The following is a 12,661-nucleotide window of genomic DNA, read 5'->3' on the forward strand; positions in this document are numbered from 1 at the left end:
GTCATTGGGAGCACGTTGGCCGGAAGTTGCCTAAGTAGCAAGCTGTCATCGGACCCGCTAGCTGCGAGCTGTACCCACAACACGTCTAAACAGTAGTTTTAGATCGTCATCAAGTAGAAGGCAAATTAGCTTCTGTCGGGATATGGATGACGACGTGCTGACGACGTTGAAACTGTTGATAATTGGCGAAAGTGGAGTCGGAAAGTCCAGGTTGGTGGTGGTTTGTATCGAGCTTCCTAGGTAGCCTGTTGTGAATATTGGCATCCGTCTTATGCAAGTTTATTCCATGTCATTCCCTACTGCTCAGCTGCTGTTGCTACAGCTGGCTAGCAGTGTTGGTGCCCTACCAGTTTTGTCTAAAATAATAAGTTGACTTTAGGTGATTCAGTATCGCCAATGTTATCTTATGCAATTGTTAAACCTTCTATTTGTGTTTTTCTTTACAGCAAGGTATTGTAACGTGAAAGTAGAATGGTATTTGTAGTAATGTCAACCTAAAACTGTTTAGATGGTGTGATACTGTGAGCTTTCTGTAACTGACAGGCTTTAGTCCGCTCACAAAAGCCTGCTGTACTGCCCTCTGCTCATTTCCATGTCACCTTATCTTCCCCAACAGTCTTCTCCTGAGGTTCACAGATGACACTTTTGATCCAGAGCAGTCAGCAACAATAGGTTTACAAACACACACATACAAAGATCCATGTAAACTGCTGTTTTTTTTTCATGAATCATTTAAAGCCCCTTCTCTTTTCTCTCTCTTATGACCGATCAGGTGTGGACTTCAAAGTGAAAACACTCTCCATAGACGGGAACAAAGCAAAGCTCGCCATATGGGTAAGTCTTTGTGCTACTGTTTATCTCACAGGAAAAACATACTGAAGCACAGACGTTCCCCACAAGATGGCGACATTGCACAACCAGAGCACACAAAGAAACTGAAACCAATGAAGCATCCTGTCATCAGGAGCATAGTGGCAGGTCCAATGTCCACCAAAAACACACTGTGCACAGTGAACCTATAATCCAAGTCCTTAACACTGAACTCCACTTTATTATTTCTCATCTCAGTGAAAATGTGTGTGTGTGTGTGTGTGTGTGTGTGTGTGTGTGTGTGTGCAGGAGAACACCAGGGCTTCAGAATACTAGAGTATGGCAGCACCTTATGTTGTTACATGGGCTGAGGCAGGTTCCCAGTTTATACTGAATGTTGGTTAGCATTGTTTTTCCAGATTTAAAAACTATATATTATTGTGTTGCTCTGTCTAATTGGATAACCACAAATTAATAAGATAATTATATAAAAAAAGAATTTTGTGGTTATTTTGGTTTGTAAGTTCAGCATTATTTTACCAGGAAATCTTACTGAAGTCAGGGTCTCTTTTGCAACAGAGCCCTAGAAAAAAAATTATATAATACATAATATTAAAATAAAAAGGTTCAATTTACTCATAACAACCATCACACACAGCCACGCTAATTAAATCAGTCACATTATTATAGTTAGATGCTCTGGACTCAGAGTTTAATATCCCACCAGCTTAGATAGCGAGGCTTTCTAGATAAGGGCCCATGTATAATGATGTCTTTTAGATGGCAGCGATGACCATCTATCTGACTTTTCATATAACTCACAGTCTTCAGTGCAATAACTAACTTGTATAATGAGTCCAATGGAACTGTGGCAGACAGCATCCAGTGGTTTTAAGGGTAGAGGCAGCACCAAGAGCCTTCAGGATATCCACATAATCCAGTCTAGACAGTTTGGTGCATTGTATAAAAGATTTTCTGTTTTCAGTGGAGAAACAAGCTCTGATTTGGTGTAAGAGGCCAATTTTTAATGTTTAATCAAGATGTTCAACATGAGTTTTGTAGGTCAATCTGCTGTTCATCCAAATTCATAGGATTGAATTTGGAACGTCAGTGGTTTGTGCAATATAAACATTTGTCTTTTTGAACTTTAGAGTTAAGAGTTGGAACTAAGTTTTAAGTTAGAGAGGGAAGTATGCAGGTCATCGAAGGCAGGCTTCCCTGTAGTCTGGAAAAAGCCTGTGAAGTATGTGGATCCTTTGGAATTACCTGGGCTGATTTGACCTAGTTTCAATATAGACAAATAGAATATGTTCAAACTAATAACACACAAACAGCTATAATGTCGTGCCTTTATTGAACACACCCATTAAACCTTCACTGTGTTGGTGGAAAAACTCATTCCTGAATTTAATGACGCCTCAAACTTCCTTTAGCAACATTTTTGAACAGGCGCTTTCTGTAGCTGTGGATCAGACCTGCACAGTGTTCAAGGGGGATTTTGGATCATTCTTCATCACAGAGCTGACCCAGCTCTTAAGATGCCTGGTGTGCACAGCTCTCTGTGCTCATTCTACAGCATCTCTGTTGGGTTCAGGTCTGGGCTCCTAAAGTCAGTCTGTAGCAGATTTACCTCAGTGTTTAGGTTCATTGTCCTGCTGCGTCACCTGACTTCTGCTCAGCTTCAGCCACCCTGACATTAACTTGGATGATACTTTGATAACCCTGGGAATTAATTTTCTCCTCAGTGATGACAGCTGTCCAGGCCCAGAGGCAGCAACGCAGCTTCAAATCATGGTGCTCCCTCCACCATACTACACCTTTGGGATGATGGTGTTTTTTTCACACCATACATGTTCTTCCCAAACAATTCAGCCTTAGTTTCATCCATTTACAAAACATTTTTCCAGTAGCTTTATGTCAGGGTGTTCTTGGACCAGCATCAGGCACTGGCTTTTAGGAGAGCAGCAGCTCCCTCTGTGGTGTCCATGCTCCCTGCAACCATGCACCGTGATTTGTGTATAATAGACTCACAAACAGAGACTTTAACCAGCTCTGATGATTCAGTTCAGCCGTTAGTTGTTACTCTGGCTTTCTGTTTTTACCTCACTGAACATTCTGCGTTGAGCCTTTGAATTCGTCTTAGCTGGGCTCTGTAGCTGTAAAACAGTTTGTCTGACTGACCTGAAGAGTATCTAAACTCCTGGAGATGGCTTTGTAACCTCTTTTTAGCTTTATACAAATCAACAATTCCTGATCATAAGTCATCTGAGTTCTCATTCTTGTGATGCTTTTTGTGAAAACTCAAAAGGCTTCACAAGTCACAGTAGCTCTAACCCACACCTCCAGTGCTGGGTTTCAGGTTTGCTAACACCCGACTCCACTTAGCTTTCGTTGTCATCATTAGCCTGGGGGCTTACATAGCACTTCCAACCTGCACCGTGAGTGTTTGAAAACTGTATTCTGTGTGAAGAAGAACAAGACTTGTGTTATTAGTTAATATGCTATAATATATGCAGAAATGCATTTAATTTCATGTACATAAATTAGTACACAACCTCCTTTATTTTTCCTTTTCTAAACGAGTTCTGTCCAGTAATGTAGAAGTCATTGTCAGGAATCTTAGCGCTGAGCCAGGTTTCTGTAAGAATAACAATGTCTAGGGTCGTGTCCATCAGTAACACATTCACAAAGTCCAAGTTTGGAAGCAGACTCCTGATATTTAGGTGTATGTGATGAAGCCAGTGACAGTTGTGCATTAATTTAATTACTTTCATAACATTATATGTGCCTGTATAATCAGTGTTATCAGGATGATATAAGATTCTCAAATGCATCACTGTTATCTCTGCAGTTCTGCCTGGGCAGCTGTACAGCGCTGTGGATAGTGGGAATGGTATCCAAAGGTGAACTGTTATGTAACAGTCATTGGAGTGTGGCTGACTCGCCAAACATCACTTAGAAAGCATCCTAATGGATAAGGCAGTAAGAGACAGTAGTCAGGTTCCAGCCTTGTTTGGGTGAGGACCACCCCTGACAAACAGGTCTTGTCTGGCCCACAAAGACTGCAGTGTTGTCCACGAAAGGCAGATCCCAAAACTGTGTGTGACCCAGACCCTGAGCTGTGTAGGAGTAGTGGATGATTCCCTCAAGCAACATGTCTGAGGACCCAAAAAGCTCGAAAGCAGTCCTCAGGCAACGGCCAGCTCACAGCTGGTCCCAATAAGTCTGAAAGGACTTAATGTGTTAAAGCCACAGTCAGTGAGAGTGGACCCTGGGACTTGGCTAGTGTACTGTACAAGTTATCCTTAAAAATTTGTTTCTTTCCTTTTTTTTAGGACACTGCTGGACAGGAAAGGTTTCGCACCCTGACGCCTAGCTACTACCGCGGTGCACAGGGAGTCATTCTGGGTAAACAGCTGATACTTGCAGAGCTACATCAGTTTTCAGTAAACCAAGATCTCAGTTTCTCTTCTCTCTGTATCTTGTTTACTCCCACGTGATCCATCCTTCACCACAGGAATACTGTCAGTCAGTCCTTACTTATTATTTGCTTATAATTTTGGTGACATAGAAATTGACACAAGCTTAATACCCAAACAGTAAATCAGCAGCTTGCAGATACCAGCAGTGTGTTGTTCAGTGTTAGCATGTTACTCTACTAATATAATATGTTGATTTTCTCTGACTTCTCTCCTCAATTTTTCAGTATATGACGTCACAAGGCGTGACACTTTCACAAAGCTCGGAAACTGGCTGAATGAACTGGAAACCTACACAACACGCAATGATATCGTAAAAATGCTAGTTGGGAACAAGATTGATAAGGTCAGCAACTGAACAAATTTCATTTTTTCCATTAGCACGTCACCTTTACAGATGTTGGATTATTGGTACAGCACAGACAGTATTGTAAGACTTAATCATCTCTTAAATTTGAACTTCGTCTTTGTAAATACAGTATTTTTCATTACTTAAAAGATGATGTAGCACAAAAATGCCCAGAGGTGCTTTTACTGCACTTGTGTAGGTCATAATGTTTAAAGATTTACCATGTGTATTCCACATTAGGAAAATTACTGAGGATGTCTGTTTGGTTTTCAGGATGACCGTGAAGTGGACCGAAATGAAGGCTTGAAATTTGCTAGAAAACACTCCATGCTTTTTATTGGTAAGTGTCCATGTTAAAGTAAAATCAGATGTGCTCAGACATGGTCATTTAAGCTAATAGAGCTATAAAATGTAACTCGCAGCCATTTAAATGTACCATGCTCTGCTTAAAAATCTGATATGTAGTTCCATAGTTGAAAAAGTCAAGACATGATTTAGTAAGTAATGCATTTACTTTGGCTTTGTTGCATTGTGTGGACTGAATACGGGTTTTTTAGTCTCTCTCAGTGCTGCACAAAAAGATGCAGCCACTCCAGAATGAGTGCATTATGATTATAATCTAGTTGGCTTTAATTTTTTTGTACCCATGTCCGCACATGTTCATGATTCTCATCTCCAATCTGCCCTTCCTTGGGAAATTAGGTTAACTTTTCTGTGGAGTTTCCATTTTAGAAAGTCTAAATTAAGGGGATTTGAGAAGGGCTGGGCAGGAAAGATGTTGTGGGTTTAATCTGCTCTAAGGATGTCTGCTTCTTAAATGAAGTTATATCATAGATGTCTTTTTCTAGTGATTTTTACTGATCTCAAAATCTTGGTAACCACCATTCTTTTATACAGAGGCCAGTGCAAAGACCAAAGATGGCGTCCAGTGTGCCTTTGAGGAGCTTGTGGAGAAGATCCTCCAGACTCCGGGGCTCTGGGAGAGCGAAAGCCAGGGTCAGAAGCTCCGTTTCGGGGACCAGCCGCAGGCCAGTGGCAGGGCATGTGGTGGATATTGTTCCATATCCTGAAACAGGACAGAACAATAGAAACACCAACCTGATACAAGTGACTACGGGCCCATACCAGAGAGAAAATGATAGAATGAGAGGGAGAGGCAGAAGTTAATGAGTGCTTTTATAAGAATTTCATTGTTGGAGTAGTTCTATCAGTCCATCAGACTTTGCTGTTTGCACACTTCCTTTACAACAACCCTCTGTCTCATGTCATTACTTTCTCTTTCAAACTCAAGTGAAAGGATTATACACAAATAGTCTCTTTTTAAGAGAAGTATAGTATTTTAAATTAACCATGCCAACTATGTCATGTGACTGCATGTCTGGTTTGAATTTATCGTACTGGCAACTGATCCTGTTGAACATTAAGGCATCGGGTTAATAGTGTAGTGCCTATACCATGAGTCAATTTGTAGGTTGCAGTACACAGATTGTCACTTTTTTTTTTCTTTTCTTCAAAACAATGATTTATAATCAGTTAGGAAGTCTTTAAGGTCCTTTACATCTATGGATTTGCCAGCTTTATCACAAGTATGTCAACATTGTGTGGGTTGAGGATAGTGGTGGCAGAGACCTGTTATGCACCAGATCACTGTGAATGCTCCCAAAGATGACATATCACAATGGACCCCAGTTACTGACACCGCTTTATTTTTTTTACTGTTAGTTCAGTTATTCACTTTATGTTGACTCCCATCAAATTCTATGCCTATCTAATATATAGATGTTTTCAAATAAACTGATTTTCGTTGTTTTCCCTCTTAATATGGAAGTATGTAAGTCAAGTAATCATCCTTGTCGTGTCAGGTTTCCTGCAACATAACCTGTTTGTCTTCGTCTTTGCATGTCTCATCTTCCAGAGCTACAAGTTGAAGGCTTATAGTATTGAGAGCTCTGGCAATAAAATGTGTTCTTTTACTCACTTGAGCTCACTGCCTGTGCGTATCTGCATTTTAGTCTGACCTTGGTCCTGTAAGCTTATTTTTTCACAATTATTTAGTAATTCCTGTGTGGTGTTGTAGTTCAGAATGCATCACGTTACAGATTGAGAGCATTCCTAAAACCTTCATTCCTTCCTTGGTTTGGTATGGATTTCATGGATTATTGCTGTTTGTTTGAATTCTGTTTTCTTGTTTAAATTGATGTTGACCTCTTCCCTGCTTTTATCCCTGTACTTTTTCCTGTTGCTGTGCGTCTGTTTGAATCATCCTATACAGCAATAAGGTAAACTAATATCTGCCTTAACATAGACTGAAGTTTGCTAGGGTCGTGGTAAAGCAACGTTTGTAGTGTTTCAAACTGAAATAAATGACAACCTCAAGATGGCGTCACTCAAGACTAACAATTGTTTAATTGCCGTTTGAGCGCTGCTGTAAGTTTCCGTGTTGTGTAAAAGCCCGTCTAATCAGAAGCAGGTTTACACTGGAAACAGGAGTGAGGTGCTCTTTCCATAATACTTTGTTGATGACTAGCCTGTCACGCAAGATTGAAAACACTCTTTGCACAAAATGTTTAATGGACCAAGACCAGGATACAAGTGGAAAAGTCCTGTTAATCATGTTTTCTAAAGTAGTCCCAGAGGCCAGTGTGTGATTACAAGCTTATGTTTGGTGTCAGGATGTCCCCAGATGGAACAGGACGCTCCCCACAAATCTCTCCACAGAGGGAGTAGCAGACATTTTCCCGAGGCTTAACATGTTCTCTTTATTTCCAGTGTTTTAGAGTTTTTGGCAGTTTACCTCATATTGAAGCCATCTGGTATGAAAGTAACACTTCAACATCAAAAATCAAACAAGAGGTGTGTGTTTCACCTATCATAATGATTTGCAGTTTGAGAGAAAGAAACTGTTCCTTAGGGGCATAAAAATGATATCCTTCTTTTGAGCCCCTCACCCTGTTTCATCACTAGATGTTTTGCCCACTTGAGGGCAGTGGAAACAAGCTGTACAGACAACACTTAAGCATTACCTTTACAGGTTGGTATGGTGAACTCGGCAGCAAACATTTGCCTGTTCATACATGGATCAACATTAATATTCATTTGGAGTGATATTTCTGGTGCCACTCTGCGTTGATGTTGTCTTTTCCCTGGTGCTGGATGGTGAAAGCTGTGTAGAGCTACTGGAGAAAGCAGAGTCAGGTATTGATTATTGTTTGTACTTCATCACTATCAGCGACTCCTGTCATGTGATCAACTGATAATAAATATTGGTTTTAGCCATCTTCAGTAGACCTTTCATACAGCAGACATTTTGAGTAGTTGTAGGAAAAGTACTTTTCATTTATAGTCTGCTGGAGTTGTGATTGTGGTGCCATCCAATGTTCACTCTCCATTTAGCTGTAACTCCAGAGGGAGGCTGGTTTCCTGCTAAATGTTCACCAGCTTGTTGCTATCTTTGTGTCAGTTTGCTAGTGTTCAGTTGGTTTTTAGAGCTTTTTCCACAAAAACAGCTGCGGGTTGTGGCCAAAAACAACAAGCATAGTGATGCTGAGCCAAAACAGCAAGGGTCAGAAAACAAAACACAAGTTGAAAGATACTACAAAGCTTTGTAAAGCTTAGAAAAAAAGGCACAGTTGGGATAATTCCGGGGGTTCGTCACCATGCGTTAACTTTGAGATTGTCAAATAGTGTTTCATTGATGTTTGCTGAGTAACACACGTACACTATTTCAACAATGTGCTCCTGTTCATCTATTGATCATCTGTGTTCTTTAGCCAGACTTTAACCTCAGCAGAACTGTCTTCCTAATAGTTAACTATGCCACCCTCCTGTCCACATTACAACTTTTTAAAAAGCAATATCAAAGGATATTATGTGAGACCCACAATTGCACACATAAAAACTACCACTAAATACAGTTTAGTAAAGACATAGCTATGCAGCATCAGCCACTGCAAAGCAATGATTTAAAGCAAACGGCTGGTTTAAAGAGTTCACATTTTTTTATTCAAATAGCTGCTGTCAAACATTAGCATTGGATGATAATCCAGTCTCATGGAAGTTAATATATCTTACTGCAATGGGAGAACATTAGAAACAGGGGGAGAAACAGGAGAAAGAGCAGTTAGGTTTTCCAATTACACTGTAAAAATGATTGAAAATGTCAAAGTTGATCAGCATTAAAATAATAGCCTCAAAGGCTGTGCATATATCGCAAGGCACTTAAACATCTGGTATTCCTATATGGAACAATGTGCTTAGACCAGACGCCTATGTTTAATGCCTACACGCTGTTTGCCAGCGCCACTTTAACAGTCTGGACCTCAGAGATATGAGAGGACTTCTGGATGATGCGGCTGGTGAGAGTGGACCCTGCGGTGCAGCTCAGTCTCAGGGCAGACACAGGCCCTGTAACACACACCCTGTCTCTGACTGTGGTCCCCACGGAGAAGGGCTCTCTGGTGCAGCTCTGTAACATGGCAGCACCGGGAACCGTAACACTGCTCTGGTCCCCCGCGTGGCTCTGCCCGTGGGCCAAGTTGGTCAGAGCCACAGCGGCGTGGATCTCCCTCCAGTCCTGGTCCCCTGGTCTCTGTTTGCCCCAGTTGTGCTGCTGCTGCTTCCTGTGAATATATTAAAGAAAAGCAGCAGCATATAAAGTGGGTTATTGAATATCATTGCACCTCCTGCCAATTTAACCAGAACAATATAGCCACAGAGCAATGTTAGAAATCCAGAAGTGAAATGATTCACTTGCTTGGATATCTTCTCTTGATAAAGAGCCACAGATCAATCAGAGGTTGCGGTTCAATTTCAGGAACAGCTGCCCAGTGACGTTACGTTTTTGTTGAAAGTTGAAAAGTGCAAACAGCTGATTATATTGCAAAATGGACAGTGAATAATTACATTCGCAGTACCTGTCATGTTTGTTTGAGTTATAGTCCACTGTATCTGCAAGAGAGAAGAAAAAGAACCATCACAGCATCTCATGAATCTGTTTCCTTGATAGCAGTGAAAGAGAAAGCAGAATATTTACATGACAGTCAGTTTTTGGATGACACTACTTTGCGATATGAATATTTTTAATTTGCAGCATATGTGTGAATATTTTTGTGGCTTCATGAGTGATTGTGTACTGTATATGCATGGATTTAGTGTTTGTGCATAGGTGCTTCCAAATGCACGTGTGCATGTGTGAGCGTTACAGCTATGACCTTTTCCAGTATGTCTCTCAGGATGTGTTCTGCGGTGCCAGAAAGGTTTGACTCAGTGAAGTGCACCAGTCTGCCTGAGCTCAGTTAGTCTGGCCAAAACAAATACAATGTGTTGTTTCTCTTGAGCTTTTGTAAGGAAAAAATCTGATATCTGCATCATGTCACAAGGACAGACGCTTTGTTTTGAAGTTTTGAAAGCTCATCACCCACCTGTAAATGTTTGTCCGTAGTGTGTCATGTCTGTTCCAAAACTGCCCAAACACATCTCCATCTTTTGTGACCAAAGCCTGAGCACTGAAATAACTTAATGCTAACAGGCAAGGGATTGCCTTATAAGTAAGTGCATCTGTGAGAGAAAGAAGTGTCCGTCCTTCTCACAGTGACCTGAAATGAAACTGCAGTATTGCTGGGTATTTCAGAGGCAGGGTCAGGATAAGGAGGACTTTGGAGTAACATTATATTGCTTGCACAATTTTTATTTGTGGTCTATGCATAAGCGTTTCAGTTTTGGAGTATTGCCTTTTTCATTGGAGCAGATAGAAGCTAGTCAAAATCCATTTTTCTTCCGAGAGCAATAGACAGAGAAATTAGAGGCCCACTGAGAAGCACAGTCTTTCAAAGCTAACAGCCCGAAACATCCCCATCTCTGATTTCTTTAGCCATGCTGGAGCCAAAAGCAGCTACGTTTTGATAGTAAATCACTCTCCTGCTTTATGCTTTTTTGCTACTGAACTTTCCTTAGCATTTCTCTTTTTAGCTATAACACATTGCCAAGGAATTCCTTTTATATTGTTGTATTTATAACCAGGAAAAAACTTAATTTTACCTCTGGGGAGTCTCAAGTTTAGAGCAGGGGTTGGTTACAATGAAATTTTACAAGGGTAATGAGGCTACACACTGCTGTTTTAATATTACATTGTGCTGCAGTGGTGCAGTGTACATTTAACACAGTATAATTTAATGTTGGAGCTTACAACTACACTTATTTTTTTACATATAATGAATAGTGTGACATTCTGGGACATATATGTGCTAGCTACACTAGACTAGCTGTTTCCCCATTTCTTGTTTTTCTGCTAAGCTAAGCTAACCATCTCCTGGATTAATATTTACTAAACAAATGTGATATAGGTAAGAAAGTTCATATATAAGTTATAAGAAGAAGAAGATTTGTACTTTATGAGACTTAGCTTTCTTTTCTTATGTACTGTAGGCCACATACAATGAAATCATGCCAACATGACTTGATTTAAGTCTTGGTTGTTCTCCCACAAGTTTTAATTTCTTTATGACCCCAAGTCATTTACACCAGTATGGCACTGGGATCCACACTGCAAACCAGTTACACTGAATAAATAATGTAACATTGTATTTTATGAATTCAAATATGTGTTTCTGAACACCAGACTCCCCTCTCCCCACACCTGGTTTCATTTGAAACAAACTACAGCAGGTGGAAAACACAGTGGGGCATTTGTCCAGATATGTTTTTCGGCACTCTGTGTCTTAAAACATGATTCTTGGCACATTTATGGATCTCCGGGCTTTTTTAAGAAAATTCTGAACTTGATGTGAGTCCTGCCACGTTATCCTGTACAGTGAATACTAACAACGGGAAGTCTTTGTAAGTAACGGTGTAGTGGCATCACATGAGGTTTAGTAAGTCTTTTAGCCACCCCCGGGGAACAGTATAAACGTGTTAATGGTGTTGGTGCCTGTCATGGATCTGGCAGTTTGATTTTCCACTTCACCTGCACAGAGAAACTGTACTGGGTTGCAAACACACTTAATATGACCAACAGGGATACATTAAAAGTTTGCACAAACATTACAATAACATCGCCCAAAGTGTGTGGCGACATCATGAACCCCCAAATACTTAGCTCAGGTCAAAGACTGGGAATACTGTAGAGAAAAACAGAAAGCCTGGCTTATCCAGACTCTCCCTATAAAACCACAGTTTTAGTTTTGTTTTTACTTCTCTGCCTTTACATAGATTATAGACTATGGTTTAAAGGCAAATTTAAAAGGGAAGTCACTGCTTTGGGTTCATTCAGATTAAAGACTGCAAATTAAAAGCAACACCAAAAGAGAAGCCAGTGCTTTGGTTTTGTACAGATTAAAGACAAAAACAAAATATAAAAGGAAGCTATTGCTCCTGGCCAAGAAATACCTAGCCAAACACATGACTTGACAGCAATTTTACCCATAGGTTTCACAGTACAGATTAAGCAAATTATTTTTTTCAAGTTTTAATTGGTGTTGAAATGTGGATTCTGATACTTCTGAACAAAGCCAGACTGTCTGATTTTCCCTTTTTTTTAGACTTAAGCTGATGCTCGCTCAGCTAAAAGGTAGCAATGGGTGTAATTAAAAATAATTAGTGGACCTAGCTAATTTTTTTAGCCTGATATCAACACTTATTTTAAATATGATATGCCTAATTTGGGGTCAGAAAAGCCAACCAACTCAATGTATCTGAGTTTGATTAACTTAGAAAAAAATAAGTAGGAAAATTGTTGCTTTTTTTAAGGGGTGGCAGACTTCCCAGCATACAATGTTTGAAAGTTAACACTCTCCAGAGTCTCTTTTATATTTTGAAGAGCTCCTTCATGGTGGAAACATTTCTGCTTGTCTGTAATATATATTAAAATAAGTTATGGTTGTTTCTTTTCACCCCTCCTTGAACCACCGCCTTATTGTGGTGGAGGGGTTTGAGTATCCAAGTGATCCTAGGAGCTATGTTGTCAGGGGCTATATGTCCCTGGTAGGGTCTCCCAAGGCAAACAGGTCCTGGGTGACGGGTCAGACTA

At 40.3% G+C, this 12,661-nt stretch overlaps 2 protein-coding genes across 2 annotated transcripts in view; one reads left to right on the top strand and one right to left on the bottom strand.

The window, feature by feature from the left end:
* LOC109974088 (ras-related protein Rab-18-B-like) lies at window positions 1-6,916 on the top strand. The gene is made up of 7 exons (XM_020624100.1): window positions 1-210; window positions 617-672; window positions 773-834; window positions 4,146-4,218; window positions 4,517-4,635; window positions 4,912-4,978; window positions 5,536-6,916. The coding sequence occupies exons 1-7, from the start codon at window positions 143-145 to the stop codon at window positions 5,706-5,708; spliced, it is 618 nt and encodes a 205-aa protein (XP_020479756.1). The 5' UTR covers window positions 1-142; the 3' UTR covers window positions 5,709-6,916.
* Window positions 6,917-8,661: 1,745 nt separating this feature from the next.
* Window positions 8,662-12,661, bottom strand: part of LOC109974071 (homeobox protein Mohawk-like) — a 10,478-nt gene continuing 6,478 nt past the window's right edge. The window contains 2 exon segments of the mRNA XM_020624077.1: window positions 8,662-9,257; window positions 9,552-9,585. Of these exon segments, the coding sequence (XP_020479733.1) occupies window positions 8,918-9,257; window positions 9,552-9,585 (374 nt within the window). The 3' untranslated portion in view covers window positions 8,662-8,917.

This window comes from Monopterus albus, unplaced genomic scaffold (assembly GCF_001952655.1).
Source record: "Monopterus albus unplaced genomic scaffold, M_albus_1.0 scaffold319.1, whole genome shotgun sequence".
Classification (NCBI taxonomy): Eukaryota; Metazoa; Chordata; class Actinopteri; order Synbranchiformes; family Synbranchidae; genus Monopterus; species Monopterus albus.